Here is an 18,431-nt window from a genome sequence, read left to right as displayed (position 1 = left end):
GCTAGGGAGATGTGTTTTTACTCGTATCTTACTTTCTTTTTCATTTATCTAGAGTGAATCTAATTAATCATCTTGTTTTCTGATTCTTTTCCTCATGAGAGTTGACGAAGCCGTTATTAATTAGTGCCAAGTCAATTTTAGTTTGGCAAAGCCAAATGAAATTTAATCTAAGTTTGCCCTCTGATACAAATATCTAAATTTTCCCTAACTTGTACAAATTATTTTCCAAAGATATTTCCTTATATCTTACTGTAGTTTTTTTTAAGGACAGAACTCTCGTTGGTAAGATTCGCTTTTCAGAGTCTACCTGTTGCAATTGTTTATCTTTTTTTTATTATTTATTTCTTTTTAAATATTTGTTATTTACCTGAACTGCTTTGAGATTTAGGCACTAAACCTGCTCTGAACTGCCTACCTCTTGACAGGTTCCTTTGTTGATCTATTTAGGAGCACCTGATTCGATACTGTTCGTTCTATTTATTTTGTTTTTCTTACCATCTATTTCTTGTATAATCCCTGACTTTAACGTAATATCTTATTTATGGGCGGCCAACGCAAGGGCCCATGGACCCCTTATTATAAGGCTGAGGTCAATCTTGAACGAACAAACGAACGATCTGAACTGCTCTCCACTTTGGGCCCTAAAGCTTGCAGAATTTTTACTTTCCTACAAGGGGGGCGTACTAACTAGTAATTCTAAGGGTAGTTATGATAACAGTACTAGGGATAAATCAATCAAATATTTCCATAAAGTCTTTATAAACCTTTACATTTTAAGGGAAATCTATTCAAGTGAATATGTTCATAATTCACATAATTCACATTTTCTAATGTATTTCACTATTCTCGTTAACAACCATACCTGGAACTACGTGGTTAACTAACATGTCAATTGAAGTTTCCAGCAAAATTCTCACAGAAAGAGAATAGAATGATTATATTTGAATTTTAATGATAATAATATTATAAAAAAAAAATTCAAGTTAATTTTTCTTTTGCATTATTTTCTGTTTATTTTCAGGTTTTGTAAACGAGGACTAATATGCGTCTGAGAAATTACCTTATACGTAAGTGCTGAGATCCAGAATTTTCTCTAAGCTAGAAGTATGTCAGAGAGAGAGAGAGAGAGAGAGAGAGAGAGAGAGAGAGAGAGAGAGAGAGAGAGAGAGAGAAAGATATTATGTTAATCTTGAAAATGTTTAGATTTTGAGATATGTGCCTTTACTCCTTTTAGAGAGAGAGAGAGAGAGAGAGAGAGAGAGAGAGAGAGAGAGAGAGAGAGAGAGAGAGAGAGAGAGAGAGAGAAATTGTGTTGATCTTGGAGCTCTTCAGCTTTTGAAACCTGCGCCATATTTACATTTTTCCAGAGAAAGAGAGAGAGAGAGAGAGAGAGAGAGAGAGAGAATCTTGAAGTTCTTCAGCTTATGAAATCTGTTTTATATCCCTTTTTATATTCTATACTTATCACAGTTGTTAAACTTAAGTCATGTTTTTTCAGCGTGTAATAACATATCAATTTCCATTATTTCATTCAATTTCAGACCTGGCTTCTGTAGTCAGCATTTTCAGGCTTCATAATATGAATACTGAGGCACTTCTCGCAAGTAAGGATGTTCATTACCCTATTGGTAATACAAGGTTTGTGGACACCTAATTTCTTGAACTTACTGTTTGATATCTAGATTTAATTTTGTTTCAGAATTCATTGAGTAGAAATAACACAAAATGTTGAATTCATTGATTAGAAATAACACAAAATGCTGAATTCATGGATTAGAAATAACACAAAATGTTGAATTCATTGATTAGAAATAACACAAAATGTTGAATTCATTGATGGAATATAACACAAAAAGTTGGATTCATTGATAAAAATAACACAACATTTTGAATTTCTCAATTAAAAATAGAAAAATGTTTGATTCAATAAGAATAACTAAAATGGTTGATTTCCTTGAGTAAATATAACACAAAATGTTGAATTCATTAAGTAGATATAACATAAAATGTTGAATCAATTGAGTAAAAATAACAAAATGTTGAATTCATTGAGTAAATATCGCACAAAATGTTGAATTCATTTAGTAAATATAACACAAAATGTTGAATTCATTGAGTAGATATAACACAAAATGCTGAATTCATTGATTAGAAATAACACAAAATGTTGACTTCATTGATGAAATATAACACAAAAAGTTGAATTCATTGATTAAAGATAACACAAAATGTTGAATTTCTCAAGTAAAAATAGCAAAATGTTTGATTCAATAAGAATAACTAAAATTATTGATTTCCTTAAGTAAATATAACACAAAATGTTGAATTCACTGAGTAGATATAACATAAGATGTTGAATCAATTGAGAAACATAACAAAATGTTGAATTCATTGAGTAGATATAACACAAAATGTTGAATTCATTAATTAAAAATAACATAAAATGTTGAATTCATTGAGAACAAATACAAAATGTTAGATTAAATTAGTAATAATAACAAAAAATATTGGAAATACTGAGTAAAATTAACAAGATGTTAAAATTCAATTAGTGAAAATAACACAAAATATTGAAATCAGTGAGTAAAATTAACAAAATGTTGAAATCAATTGATAAAAATAACACAAAAGGTTGAGCTCATTGAGTAGATATAACACGAAAAGTTGAATCAAATGAATAAATATAACATTAAAGGATTTTTTTCAGTGAAAATAACAAAATGTCCTTGTTGATTAAGGATATCTATTGACGGTAGAATTTGTTTTCACTCAGGAATGTGTCCACTGGCGTCTTGTTCACAAATTTGTTGACGACTGGCGCCAGCAGTCGTCAGTTTCTGCATCTTGTGGATGATCAAGATTATAAAGGTGAGGAAAGTTATCATTTATGATATCATATAAACAGAATATCCTTCATGAAAAATTCTTAAAGATTGTACAACTAGATTATAAAAAGCAGCTAATTAGTCCTTATTCAGATCACTAATTCTCAAGGCATGAAGAAATCTTGGAAATTTGTAAATTCAACTAATTCTCAAGGCAAATCTTGGAAATTTGAAAAAAACGACTAATTCTGAAGGCATGAAGAAATCTTGGAAATTTGAAAAATCAACTAATTCTCAAGGCATGAAGAAATCTTGGAAATTTGAAAACTCAATATAAATATTTTAACTTACCTAATTGATTATGGCAGATAGTAACGAAAGTGAATCCATTTAGAATAATATTTATTTCGCATTTTTTTAAGCATAGATTTTAAATAGAATAATGTATATATGATTTTTCTGAATAAGCTGATTTATTTTTAAAGATTTCGTTGCATTGATGGTATCATACACTTAAGACATAAATTTGTGCACTAGTCTAGTTATACGACCTCCTAGAAGAGCAAAATCAATTATAGTTCTAAAAAAATATATCCGAAATAATGACCCAAAAAAACTATTTTTCCTATAGTTAGTGGTTTTCAATGAATTTTTGGAATTTTGAAAAAGCAATATATCTCTTTTAACTTGACTAATCTATTATGGTAGACCGTAAAGGAATTGAATCTATTTAGAATAATATTTATTCCGCATTTTCCCAAGCAGAGACGATTAATGGAATACTGAATCCTTCGTCGTCCGTTTCCGACTGGCTAGTGTCTCCGGTTTCCGACGGGCGAGTGACTCCGGTTTCCGACGGGCTAGTGGCTCCGCAGTGCGATGGAGCTACGGCCGGAGACCTGAAGCTGGCTCTGGAATCTGCCACACCTGCAACACTTCTGGTATTAGTGTGCTCACCTGCACAAGTGGTTCGCCTATTCAAAATTGTGAGTGGAGACAGAGTAATACTGGCTAATTACTTCTTTAGGTGTGATATGGACGAATTTGTAACAGCAATTTTATAACACTTTGGAACACACACACATATTTATATATATATATATATATATATATATATATATATATATATATATATATATATAGATATATATATATATATATATATATATATATATATAAATATATACATATATATATATATATATATATAAATATATACATATATATGTATATATATACATATATTTACATATATTAATATATATATATATATATATATATATATATATATATATATATATATATATATATATATATATATATATATATATATATATATTATATATATATATATATATATATATATATATATATATATAAACAAACCTCACCTTTAGTATTATCTAAAAAACCATACTGCTAAACAATCCATTCGCCCCATACTTCAAAACGAGAAATGTTAAGGTATAAAACAATATAAATGTATCTATAAATATCTGTTTGTATTGCATGATATAAGTAACTATTTTCCATTTCGCTACAGATAAGGGAGAACAGAACCAAACGTTCCTCCTTCTTCAGCTGGTTGGTAATAATGGATGATGAAGATAAGGCTGAAGACACCTTGTTAACGCTTGAGACTCTGATCCTTGAGGGAACTCGCGTCCAGATTCTCACGAAAGATTCGAGTGGATTTTTCCATGTTTATATCGCTCAAGCGGATGGCTTTGGCGTAATTCGGTGAGTAATGAGAGATATCTTATCAAAATGAGTTAATTGCAGCAGGAACTACAAGTAAGTGTAATAGAAATACACAGTTAAACCTTAAGTATACAGAAATACTCGTTTTAATACAAAAATAATTTATTGGACTTTTCTATATTTTTTTTACACTCCGGGAGATGTCTTTGGCGTAATGCGGTGAGTAATGAGAGATAGTTTATCAAAACTAGTTAATTACAACAGGAACTACACATAAGTGTAATAGAAATACACAATTAAGCCTTAAGTATACAGAAATACTCACTTTAATACAAAACATTCTAGTTGGACTTTTCCTTATGTTTTACACTCAGGGAGAAGTCTTTGGCGTAAGGCAGTGAGTAATGAGAGATAGTTTATCAAAATGAGTTAATTATAGAGGGACCTACACGTATGTGTAATAAAGATACACAGATAAACCTTAAATATACAGAAATACTCACTTTGATACAAAATAATTCTATTGGACTTTTCTATAATTTTTTACACTCAGGGAGATGTCTTTGGCGTAAGGCAGTGAGCAATGAGAGATATTTTATCAAAACTAGTTAATTACAGCCCAGAGCTACAAGTAAGTGTAATAGAAATACACAGTTAAACCTTGAGTATACAGAAATACTCGCTTTAATACAAAAAAATCCCATTGGACTTTTCCATATGTTTTACACTCAGGGAGATGTCTTTGGAGTACAGCAGTGAGTAAGGAGAGATATTCTATCAAAATGACTTATTTACAGAAGGAACTACACGCAAGTGTAAGATCAACACATAGTTGAAACTTAAGTATACAGAAATACTCACTTTAATACAAAAATATTCTATTGGACTTCTCCATATTTTTTTAAAGTCAGGGAGATGTCTTTGACGTAAGGTAGTGAGTAATGAGAGATATTTTATCAAAATTAGTTAATTAAAGCAGAAACTACACGTAAGTGTAATAACAATACACAGATAAATCTTAAGTATACAGAAATACTCGCTTTGATACGAAAAATCCTATTGGACTTTTCCATGTTTTATGGTCAAGCAGACACCTTTGGCTTCATGCAGTGAATGGTGAAAGAATTGTTATGGCAATGAGCTAATTACAATAAAAAATATAAGTAAATGCAATATCAATAAGTAAATATTCCATAGCATGCTCTTTGCACTCCCCAAGAGAGATTAACTCACCAAACGTTCAGCTGAGCTCCACAAGGCACTAGAATAGATGGAAGACCCAGGCCTACAAGGCTGAGGACTATGAAGTGTGCAGTAGGAGATGATGAATGGAGAAGTATTGAATCAAAAGCTCAAGATATAGAACGACTAGCGAAATCTAACCGAGGCCCTTTACTGTTCTTAAATTATTTTATTCTAATTGTTAATTATTTCTCTTGTAGTTTACTTATTTCCTTTCCTCACTGGGCTATTTCCCCTGTTGGAGCCCTCGAGCTTATAGCATCCTGCTTTTCCAACTAGGGTTGTAGTTTAGCAAGTAATAATAATAATAATAATAATAATAATAATAATAATAATAATAATAATAATAATAATAATAATAATAATAATAATAGGTGTAGGAAAAGAGGATGATGATGAAACATTCCATAAATTTATAGACACAATTTATTGTACTACTGGAGAGTTACTTTTATTATTAATGGAAGAATATTAATTGATCTATATTTTTTAAATTTTCTTTTCGCACAGATTTCGTAAGAGAGGCAAAATACATAGGCAACATATAGGACGCTTATGGAATCCCTCTACCCTGCCTCAACATTACAGCCTCAGCGGACGTAAGATGAAAGTGGCGAGCAAGGGCGTATGGCCAGTTATTACCATTGGCGAGACTAACGCCGACGGGAGTGTCCAACTCGTGGCTGGGTTCGAGACCGTCCTTCTGAGGAACTTGGGATCTTACCTAAATTTCACGTGAGTAGTCTGTAGCCATGTTTTTTTTATATCTATAGTTTATATATGAAAGATCTAATTTAATATTGTTACTGTTCTTAAAATATTTCATTTTAATTGTTCATTACTTCTTATGTAGTTTATTTATTTTCTTATTTCCTTTCCTCACTGGGTTATTTTTCGTTGTTGGAGCCCTTGGGTTAATAGCATCCTGGTTTTTTGAGTAAGGTTTTAGCTTATTTAATAATAGTAATAATAATAATAATAATAATAATAATTATTATTATTATTATTATTATTATTATTATTATTATTATTATTATTATTATTATTATAAGGATGATAATAATAATAATAATAATAATAATAATAATAATAATAATAATATTAATAATAATAGTAATAATAATAATAATAATAATAATAATAATAATAATAATAATAACATCACTTCAGTCATTTCCTATGTAACTGTTTAAGAAGAAGAATATGCTTTACTAACACTTATTCTATATTGAGTCAAAAGTCAGTCACAATATTCTACCAGATTTCTACTAGCCCAGTAAGCAATATGTCTGAACATATAAAAGCATGAGATCTAGGGACTTTGAACCTGGTACAAATCATTCACTGGATAATCTTCAAAACCTTAATTTATAGATAGCTTATACGGAAGTCGAACAGGAATCGTAGATAACATAAGGATAATAGAAGAGTCCCTCTAAAAATAATCCTCAGTACTTCTCCATAAACCTTAATTATCCTTAATTAATTTTCCATTTTAATTAATCATCATCATTGTCATCATCGTCTCCTTATACGCCTATTGACACAAAGGGCCTCGGTCAGATTTCGCCATTCGTCTATATTTTGAACTTTCAATTCAATACTTCTCCATTTATCATCTCCTTCTTCACGCTTCATAGTCCTCAGCCATGTAGATCTGGGGTCTTCCAACTCTTCTTGTGCCTTGTGGAGCCCAGTTGAAAGTTTGGTGAACTAAGCTCTCTTGAGGAATGCTAAGAGCGTGGACGTAAAACTAATAACCTTTGTCAACTAAACTTAAAATTCTAGTTATGGCCTCTGATTGGTTTAATTGGTCTTATGACTTCTGATTGGTTAATTAATCTTATAGTCTCTGGTTGGTTTAATTGTTCTTATGGTTTCTGATTGGTTAATTGATCTTATAGTCTCTGGTTAGTTTAATTAGTACTGTGACCTCTGATTGGTTCATTATCTTATAGTCTCTGGTTGATTTAATTAGTCTTATGGCTTCAGATTGATTAATTGATCTTATAGCCTCTGGTTGGTTTAGCTGGTCTTGGGGCTTCTGATTGGTTAATTGATCTTATAGCCTCTGGTTGGTTTAATTAGTCTTCTGATTGGTTAATTGATCTTATAGTCTCTGGTTGATTTAATCAATCTTAGGGCTTCAGATTGATTAATTGATCTTATAGCCTCTGGTTGGTTTAGCTGGTCTTGGGGCTTCTGATTGGTTAATTGATCTTATAAGTCTGGTTGGTTTAATTAGTCTTCTGATTGGTTAATTGATCTTATTGTCTCTGGTTGGTTTAATCAATCTTAGGGCTTCAGATTGATTAATTGATCTTATAGCCTCTGGTTGGTTTAGCTGGTCTTGGGGCTTCTGATTGGTTAATTGATCTTATAAGTCTGGTTGGTTTAATTAGTCTTCTGATTGGTTAATTGATCTTATTGTCTCTGGTTGGTTTAATCAATCTTAGGGCTTCAGATTGATTAATTGATCTTATAGCCTCTGGTTGGTTTAGCTGGTCTTGGGGCTTCTGATTGGTTAATTGATCTTATAAGTCTGGTTGGTTTAATTAGTCTTCTGATTGGTTAATTGATCTTATTGTCTCTGGTTGGTTTAATCAATCTTAGGGCTTCAGATTGATTAATTGATCTTATAGCCTCTGGTTGGTTTAGCTGGTCTTGGGGCTTCTGATTGGTTAATTGATCTTATAAGTCTGGTTGGTTTAATTAGTCTTCTGATTGGTTAATTGATCTTATTGTCTCTGGTTGGTTTAATTAGTCTTATGGCTTCTGATTGGTTAATCGATCTTATAGTCTCTGGTTGGTTTAACTGGTCTTATGGCTTCAGATTGGTTAATTGATCATAGAGTGTCTGATTGGTTTAACTGGTGTTATAGTCTATGAATGGTTTAATTAATCTTATGGCCACTGATTGGTTTATTTGATCGTACGGTCTCTGGTTGATTTAATCTATTTTATGGCCTTTGATTTGTTTAATTGGTGTTATGGCCTCTGATTAGTTTAATTGGCCTTATAGTCTTTTGTTTGATTAATCTATGTTATGGTCTTTTATAAGTTTGATTGATTTTATGGCCTTTGATTACTTTAATTGATTTAATTAGTTTTATAGCCTCTCATTGGTTTAATATATATAATTGCTTTTGATTGATTCGACTAATTTTTCCTCATAATCTGACCTCATGCCACCCAGCCAATCCTTCCTCTGCAGGTACAGCGTTTTCGTCTCGCCAGACGACACTTGGGGAAACGTCCAGCCAGACGGTACAGTCACTGGAATCGTTGGAATGGTGGCTAGACATGAGGTGGATTTCGCAATAGCCACTGTAACCATTACAGGTATTTCATAGTTCGATGTGTTACTGTGACAAGATTTCATACTCGCGTTTCAAAAATGATTTCGTTATTAAAGTTAAACTTCACGACTTAAGCAGATTCAATGGTTGTGAAATTTGTTTAAGGGATGCACTATTAGGGTTAATATCTAAAGAAATATTATCTGGTGTTTTATTGTTTATATGTTTATTTACTTATCTACCATTCTATTGTTTATGTGTTTATTCAATTATCTACCATTCTATCTACTTTACGGGTGCCTAGATCATTCCACCTTTTTGATTTTTACGAAAGAACTCAGACATCAAATCTAATTAAATGCAAAATATCTATGGATATCATGGCTTATTTATATTTTTTTCGTGATGGAATAGATTTACTTATAAATATACTTATTAGCAAACAATAATTATAAATTTTCATCTATTTCTCACATTTGAACCTTTAAGATATCTCAAGAAGATAAAAAGATGCTCTGTTACATTGCATAGAAGTTTGGTCCCTTTTCAGGTCTTTGAATTATTGAAAACATTTGACTTCTTTCTCTAGCAAGCTAAATTTCATCTATATATATATATATATATATATATATATATATATATATATATATATATATATATATATATATATATATCCAATAGTCTTATAAAGTTTTATTATTAAGGATAGATAGACGTTGGTCAAGAACAATGACAGATTCAAGTTTGTACTAGTGTACAGTAACGTTCATACTTACAATTAATTTTCTGATCCTCTTCCTAAAAAAATATAGAATTGAAAATAAACATTCCATGAAATGCTCGTGAGGTATCAGTAGTTCTACATTGGAGATAAGTTTGAATAACAATAAATTTGCTTCTCATATGTTCGACCAAGATCATTTTTTTCATGTTTGAGTCTTTGGGCTTATTGCATCCTACTATTCCAGCTAGGGTTGTAACTTAGCTAATAATAATAATAATAATAATAATAATAATAATAATAATAATAATAATAATAATAATAATAATAATAATAATAAATCCAGCATGTATCTAGTGTTACATTGACCCCACAGAGGGTCGAGCAAGCGTGGTCGACTTTACACTTCCGTATTACTATACTGCTCTGCAATTGGTCTCAAGAGTGCCTGGACTAAAGAACAGGGCCTTGGCTGTTATGTCTCCATTTACTCTTCAGGTACTGTGTCAGAAGCCCTTTGATTATGTCCTTTTTTCAAAGATTAGTACTGGGTACAGTAGAGTCTCATGTTTTCCTCTAAGAATAGGACTGGGTACAGTAAGGTCTCTTGTTTTCTTCAAAGATTAGGACTGGGTACAGAAAAATCTCCTGTATTTTTCAAAGGTTAGAACAGGGTGCAGTAAAGTCTCATGGTTTCTTCAAAGATTAGAACTGAGTACAGTAAAGTCTCATGTTTTTTCAAAGACTAGAACTAGGTACAGCAAAGTCTCATGTTTTTTAAATATTAGAACTGGGTACTATAAAGATTCAAGTTTTTTTTTTTTTTTTTTCAAAGTTTAGGACTGGGTACAGTTAAATCTGGTATTTCCTTTAAATTTTAGAACTAGGTCCTGTAAAATCTCAGGTTTTATCAAAGATTAGAAGTCTGCAGTAAAATGTCATGTTTTCGTCAAAGATTAGTACTGGGTCAAGTAAAATCTCATTTTTTTCTCAAAGGTTAGAACTATGTACAGTAAAGTCTCACTTTTTATACAAATTCGAAGGTACTTCCTTTACTTGAGAGTACATTCAGGCACAATATTCCAGCTGTTTCCTTATTTCTTTTCCTTACTGGGCTATTTTCCCTGTTAGAAACCTTAAAGCGTTTATAGAATCCGACTTTTCCAACTAAGGTTATAACTTAGCAAGTAATAATAATAATAATAATAATAATAATAATAATAATAATAATAATAATAATAATAATAATAATAATGAACTTCAAGTTATTATAAGCAGTACGTTCAGTATCCTCCAGTTTAAAACTGATTATGTAACCCGTATAATAATGTAAGAATTATGTGGCCTTTAATGGCTGGCTTCAAGGTGCCAATAATTTTGTAAAAAAACTGGGTATTTCTCTCAAGGGAACAGGATATCATATATAGAAATTAACACCTTTTCCCCAAACGGAGTGTAGCTAAAATCCTTAGACCTCTGATAAAGATTCTCTAAATTACTGCTTTTACTGTATAGGTAAAAAGATGGGTATTTCTCTCAACAGAACAAGATTCCTTATATAATTATCTTTATTTCTTCAAACGGAGTGTAGCGAAAAACGTTGGAATTCTGATAAAGATTCTCTTAATTACTGCTTTTACTATATAGGTAAAAAGATGAGCATTTCTCTCAACAGAACAAGATTCATTATATAGAAATTATTACTATTTCTTCAGAGTGTAGCTAAAATCCTTGGATCTCTGATAAAGATTCTCTAAATTACTGCTTTTACTATATAGGTAAAAAGATGGGTATTTCTCTCAACAGAACAAGATTCCTTATATAGAAATTATCTTTATTTCTTCAAACGGAGTGTAGCTAAAAACGTTGAAATTCTGATAAAGATTCTCTAAATTACTGCTTTTACTATATACGTAAAAATATGGGCATTTCTCTCAACAAAACAAGATTCCTTATATAGAAATTATTACTATTTCTTCAAACGGAGTGTAGCTAAAAACCTTGGATCTCTGATAAAGATTCTCTGAATTACTTCTTTTTCCAAACAGGTATGGCTTATCATCGCTATGATAGTCCTGCTCATGGGTCCGGTCATGTACGCAGATTCCTATCTGTTGAAGAAATTCCTACAGGAAAGCAGTCCTCCCTTGGGTCTCCAGTGGTGTTCGTTCAACATGTTTCGTAATATTGTTGTGCAGGGCAATTTGATCCGAAGCAGATTCTGGTCTCAGAGATTTCTCCTCTTTCTCTGGTACTTCTCCTGTCTTATAATTTCAGGTGAGTTGTTTATGAAATGTCATAAACTTTTACGTAATTGTCATGTAATGTGGGTGTATAAAAAAAGAATCGATCCCTCATATGTTTTTTATGAGGAAGGAGCAAATTCATAACAGATTGCTGTTGAACATTTTCTTAATAAAGAGAATCAAGCATTTAATTTTTTTTTTTTTTTTTTTTTTTTTTTTTTTTTTTTTTTTTTTTTTTTTTTTTTTTAAGTTTTATTCGTGTAAAACTTGAAGCTTATATTTTGATATCCAAGAAGAAGAATAAATTAGAATATTAAAAGGGAATGGATTTAGTTATGTGAGATGTTTCATTGAAAATTTTCTCCCTGACTAGAATACACATAAAAAAGAAAAAAAAATAGAAAAAAAAACATCAAAAGAACTGAGATTGAGAGTATATTAGATTTGATAGAGAGAGAGAGAGAGGCCAGCTACGTTGGTATGGACATGTTAGGAGAATAGAAGATCACAGATACCTAAAACAGTTTATAGAATGGGAACCAGTTACACTGTTAAAATAGCCGTAATTTGAATGGGAAATTCTCGGTAAAAATATACGGTTCTCAGCTGTATATTAGTAAAATACAGGTGACCGTAATTTTACTCTATTTTGTTATTATCTTTTACGGTTTGGTGACCGTAATATCACTCCTTCACGTCAATATGTCCATTTTTGAAACGGTAAATGCCTGGCAACTTTTATTCCAGGACTTTTACCATTTTTTTCTGGTAAACTTTCAAGGGTTGATACGAGACTATATTTTTACTCTAGATGTGTAGACCTATGGGAAGAATAAGTTGAAAGCTGAAAAAAAAAATTATGATTTCAGGTGAGTATTTATGGAATATATGGATACGAGCCTATATTTTTTTCTAATTGTATAGACCTATGGGAAGAATAGGTTAAAAGCTGAAAAAAAAAATTATAATTTCAGGTAGGTCGTTTATGAAATATCTTGATACGAGCCCATATTATTTTTCTAATTTGTATAGATAAAAAAGAAAGAGGAATGTATGAATGTCAAGAGGGAGAGATTATGGCTCAACCTAAAAGGTAGCCATGCGCTTTCAACCATCTATTTCAATATTGTTATTGTTCTTAAGATAGTTTATATTGATTGTTCAAAAACTTGCGGACATAAATAATTTGGACCAAAAAAAAAAAAAAAGCTCTTATGGACAAAAAGACTTTCGGCCAAAGAGTTCATGGACAAAAAGACTTTGGACCAAAAAGCTTATGGGCAAAAAGACTGGATGAAATGACAGATATAAAAACACTTTGTCCCTAAAAAACTTATGAAAAAAAGACTTTGGACCAAAAATTTATGAACGTTCAGACTTTGGACCAAAAAACTGATGGAAATAAAGCCCTTGAACCAAAAAACTTATCGATAAAAAGACTTTGGACAAAAATCATATAGAAAAAAAAAGACTTTGGATGAAATGAAATGGACAAAAAGGCTTTGGTCGAAATGACAGGGACAAAAGAATTCTGGACCAAAAACTTATGGACCAAAAAATTATGGACAAAAAGACTCTGGACGAAATGACAGAGACAAATATACTTTGGACGAAAAGGATTAAACGAATAGACAGTACACAACCTTATTAATCCATCCCCTCTATTTCAGCTCTCTATTCCGGAATGTTGACGGCTGTCTTGGCTATTCCTACCTACGAAACGCCCATTGACTCACTCACTGATCTGCCAAGAGCAGTCAAGGATGGGTTCGTCGTGGGCGTAATGGGAGACAGCAGTAATGAAAACGTCTTTAAGGTAAGAGTCGCTAAGCAATTGGTTTTAGTTAGGCTTTGCTGGAATTTAACTGTGATCTAAGATTTTGTGATCTCGAAATTGCGTGCAGCTAAAACAGGCAAATTTTTTTTTTTTTTTTTTTTTTTTTACAGGATTTTGAATTTTCAAAGGACACTTACATCAAATGGGTCAACTTTATTTCATTATTAAAACGAAATATTAACATTAAATTACATGAACATATTTAGGAAATTAGGTCTATAAGAAATATCGAAAATATTTTGAAAATGGATGTATGTGTATTGTTGTTCATTCAAATACGTCTACTTTTATCAAGATATTGAGAACAGATTGTTTATTCACCAAGCAAATTTATATCATCGTGTATTCAAGATAGTTTTTTAAGGTTTAAAACTCTCAAAGCAGTTTGTTATCCTCACATATACTGTGATTATCTCAATGCGAAATGGTATGTCTCTTCCAGGTTGCAACTAGCGGCATCTTCAAACAAACCTGGGAACTATTTGACCACAAAGACAGGTCCAGAAGTTTCGTTGCTGGTCCAGAAATTGGAATGACACGGGTAAATATATGTAATATTTATTCTAAACTAAGTAAAGGGTTGTTGTGGCCTGGTGGTTGCGTCCTTGTCTGGTGATTGCCAGACTGGGGTTCGAGTCTCGCTCAAACTCGTTAGTTCCTTTGGTCACTCCAACACCACCATCTTAGTGAGCTAAGGATTGGGGGTTTCGGAGAGCCTATTGGTCTATCTCTTGAGTCATAAATAGCCAGTACCTGGCCCTCCTTGGCCCTAGCTTGGGTGGAGAGGGGGCTTGGGCGCTGATCATATGTAATATGGTCAGTCTGTAGGGCATTTTCCTGCTTGATAGGGAATGTCACTGTCCCTTGCCTCTGCCATTCATGAGAGTCCTTTAAACCTTTAAGGAGTTAATATATTAGTTTTGTTTTTATGCAAAAGACTTTTCTTAGGTGGAAACACTGTTGAATAAGAATTTGAAGACTTATAATATTAGTTATAAAACAGTAATATGAATATATGAATGAGTGACTGTAAGAAGGAATAAGCAGAGACACTTGTTTATAAATCGTAAAAAGAAAATAAGAGTTAAGGGGATGTGGTTTCCACAGACCGGTGATCTCTGGAAACGTGGCAACAATGGGGGAATCCTTTTAAAGCCAGGTGACCTCCCCTACTAGGCATTTTTCGCTGCGTTCAGTATAACATATTTTTTACATGTCAGTTAAGCGAGACAATTATGAAATATGAGAGTTTAGGAACGTTCCTAAACCATTGTTAGAAGAAAAAATCTTGCTTTGGAACATTTTTTTTTTTATTTAATGATGAATTTGATAAGAAAGGGTCTGCATATGCTAGTTGGGTGTCTGAGAATTAGGTTATTATTATTATTATTATTATTATTATTATTATTATTATTAGAAATAGCAAATATTCATAATCCAAGCTAAAAGACCAAAATATTTAGCTCGTACAGAATGTCTGACAGTCCATAATTTTATATATATATACATATACATATACATATACATATACATATACATATACAGTATATATATATATATATATATATATATATATATATATATATATATATATATATATACATATATATATATATATATATATATATATATATATATATATATATATATATATATATATATATATACGTTGCAATTCAAGCAAATTTTGTATGCAACTTGCAAGGATACAGTATAAACCGATTGGAATGAATCAGGAATAAGGACAATATATTGAAATAACCTTAGCCATTTTTATAACTATAATAATTCAATGACTACTAATAATTCAAAGGGAATGCTCGGTTGATCATGAACCAATTTTAAGATATGTAAAAACATAGGTTATTTTATACGAGAATCTCTTGAATGGACCAATTATAAGCAATTATTAACAACAACAACAACAACAACAACAAATGCAGCTTCTTCTAGTCCACTGCAGCACAAAGGCCTCAGACTATCATTAGTCATGTCTGGGCTTTGACTGTTTTCATCACACTGGCCACTACTGATTGGTGATGGCGGAGACTTTAGTCTGATCGATCACAGTGTACCAACCGTGTGTCACACGATCGTACATAGTTAATTTTGTGCTTGTATCTTCGCTCTCCCCTCGCACTAAAAAGAACCTGAAATAATATGTCTGTTTTTCTCATCGGTAACGGTGTCGATTTTTGAACATGAAAATTCCTGTTGCTTTGAGATTTTGTATATAAAGGAGAGTGCTACAATAAACTCACTCAATAATAATACCAATTACCTAATATCGCAAGAGGGTCTGCCCCTCTCTTTTATTCTTCTCCTGTACTTCTCTTTCTCCCTATTTCCTTAATCTTTCCCATACCGAGTACCTGCCTTTGAGCTATAAACTGGATTGTATCCAGGGGTACTTTTCCTTTCCCTATATTCCCCACTTCCCTATTCTTATTATTATTATTATTATTATTATTATTATTATTATTATTATTATTATTATTATAAACTCACTCAGTTGCTTTCATACTGTCTTTGAGTCACAACCTTCTCTCGGAGCGTCACATTGGACTATGTACGATCGTGTGACACACGGTTGGTACAGCAGTAAACCAAACTAGAATATATGTCCTTGACTAGTACAGCTTTGCTGATCATGACCATACACAAACCCTTTCACCACTTTAGGGTATCCCCACTCAAAAAGGGGAATATTAACTATTGGAAGTTAGATAAATATGTAACATTCTGAGAAGGCGTCCTCACTCAGAAAAAAAGTGTTTATCAAATATTGGAATTAAATAAATATGTAACATTCTAATAAGGTATCACACTCAGAAAAAGATTTATTAATTATTGGAAATTAAATGAATATGTAACATTCTAATAAGGTATCATACTCAGAAAAGGATTTATTAATTATTGGAAATTAAATGAATATGTAACATTCTAATAAGGCATCCCCACTCAGAAAAGGAATGATTAATTATTGGAATTAAATGAATATGTAACATTCTAATAAGGCGTCCTCACTCAGAAGAAAAAGTGTTTATTAATATTGGAATTAAATAATATGTAACATTCTAATAAGGTATCACACTCAGAAAAGGATTTATTAATTATTGGAATTAAATGAATATGTAACATTCTAATAAGGCATCCCCACTCAGAAAAGGAATGATTAACTATTGGAAGTTAAATAAATATGTACCATTCTAATCAGGCATCCCCACTCAGAAAAAAAATTGATTATTAACTATTAGAAGTTAAATAAATATGTAATTCTAATGAGGTATCCCCACTCAGAAAAGGAATTATTAACTATTAGAAGTTAAATAAATATGTAACATTCTAATAAGGTATCCCACACTCAGAAAGGAATTATTAACTATTCGGAAGTTAAATAAGTATGTAACACTCTAATAAGATATCCCCACTCAGAAAAGGGATTATTAACTATTGGAAGTTAAATAAGTATGTAACATTCTAATAAGATATCCCCACTCAGAAAATGGATTATTAACTATTGGAAGTTAAATAAGTATGTAACATTCTAATCAGGCATCCCAACTCAAAAAGGGACTATTAACTATTGGAAGTTAAATAAGTATGTAACATTCTAATAAGATATCCCCACTCAGAAAAGGGATTATTAACTATTGGAAGTTAAATAAGTATGTAACATTCTAATCAGGCATCCCCACTCAGAAAAGGAATGATTAACTATTGAAAGTTAAATAAATATGTACCATTCTAATCAGGCATCCCCACTCAGAAAAGGAATTATTAACTATTGAAAGTTAAATAAATATGTAATTTTCCAATGAGGTATCCCCACTCAGAAAAGGAATTATTAACTATTGGAATTAAATAAATATGTACCATTCTAATCAGGCATCCCCACTCATAAAAGGAATTATTAACTATTGAAAGTTAAATAAAAATGTAATTTTCCAATGAGGTATCCCAACTCAAAAAGGGACTATTAACTATCGGAAGTTAAATAAGTATGTAACATTTTAATGAGGTATCCCAACTCGAAAAAGGGATCATTAACTATTGGAAGTTAAATAAGTATGCAACATTCTAATAAGATATCCCCACTCAGAAAAGGAATTATTAATTATTAGAAATTAAATTAATGTCACATTCTAATAAGGTACCCCACTCAGAAAGGGGTATTATTAACTATTGAAAGTTAAATAAATACATAACATTCTAATAGAGAATTCCAATATCCCCAACCTAGGCCATGAAAGAGAAATTCGTCTTCATCATCTCGGAGGGTTTCTCCATGAGCCACGCTAGGAGATTCGGTTCTATCAGGAGGTACCACTTCGGCCGGGAGAAGTTCCTGCCCTTGAACATCGGCATCGCCTGCAGGAGCGGCTTCCCTTACGTGGAATCCTTCAGCAGGGCGTAAGTGTTCTGTTGATGAGATTTACCTTAGGAAATGAAATGTTAAGGTAAGCTGGGTAGAAGAAATGTTAAGGTAAACTGTGTAGAGAATACTAGCGAGACAGAATTATTGCCCTGTTTGAATAAAATTGCTTTCCTCAAAATACT

General features: G+C 31.5%; 1 protein-coding gene across 1 annotated transcript; it reads left to right on the top strand.

Annotated features, from left to right (window-relative positions):
• Positions 1 to 1,042: 1,042 nt before the first annotated feature.
• On the top strand, positions 1,043 to 18,325 carry LOC137641288 (glutamate receptor ionotropic, delta-2-like). The gene is made up of 11 exons (XM_068373716.1): positions 1,043 to 1,067; positions 1,542 to 1,604; positions 3,591 to 3,811; positions 4,369 to 4,565; positions 6,279 to 6,503; positions 8,983 to 9,110; positions 10,165 to 10,286; positions 11,837 to 12,065; positions 13,705 to 13,850; positions 14,314 to 14,412; positions 18,115 to 18,325. Exons 1-11 carry the CDS (start codon positions 1,043 to 1,045, stop codon positions 18,286 to 18,288), a joined length of 1,629 nt encoding a protein of 542 aa, XP_068229817.1. The 3' UTR covers positions 18,289 to 18,325.
• The last annotated feature ends 106 nt before the right edge of the window (positions 18,326 to 18,431 follow it).

The sequence above is a fragment of the Palaemon carinicauda genome, chromosome 5 (assembly GCF_036898095.1).
Source record: "Palaemon carinicauda isolate YSFRI2023 chromosome 5, ASM3689809v2, whole genome shotgun sequence".
Taxonomy (NCBI): domain Eukaryota; kingdom Metazoa; phylum Arthropoda; class Malacostraca; order Decapoda; family Palaemonidae; genus Palaemon; species Palaemon carinicauda.
Note: the sequence above shows the minus strand (reverse complement) of the source record. Positions and strands in the feature narration are given on the sequence as shown.

Coding starts and splice junctions, on each gene's coding strand:
- LOC137641288 (XM_068373716.1), top strand. CDS start 1,043: ATGCGTCTGAGAAATTACCTTATAC. Junction 1,605..3,590: donor TACTGAGGCACTTCTCGCAA/GTAAGGATGTTC, acceptor TTTCCCAAGCAG/AGACGATTAATGGAATACTG. Junction 10,287..11,836: donor TGTCTCCATTTACTCTTCAG/GTACTGTGTCAG, acceptor TTTTCCAAACAG/GTATGGCTTATCATCGCTAT.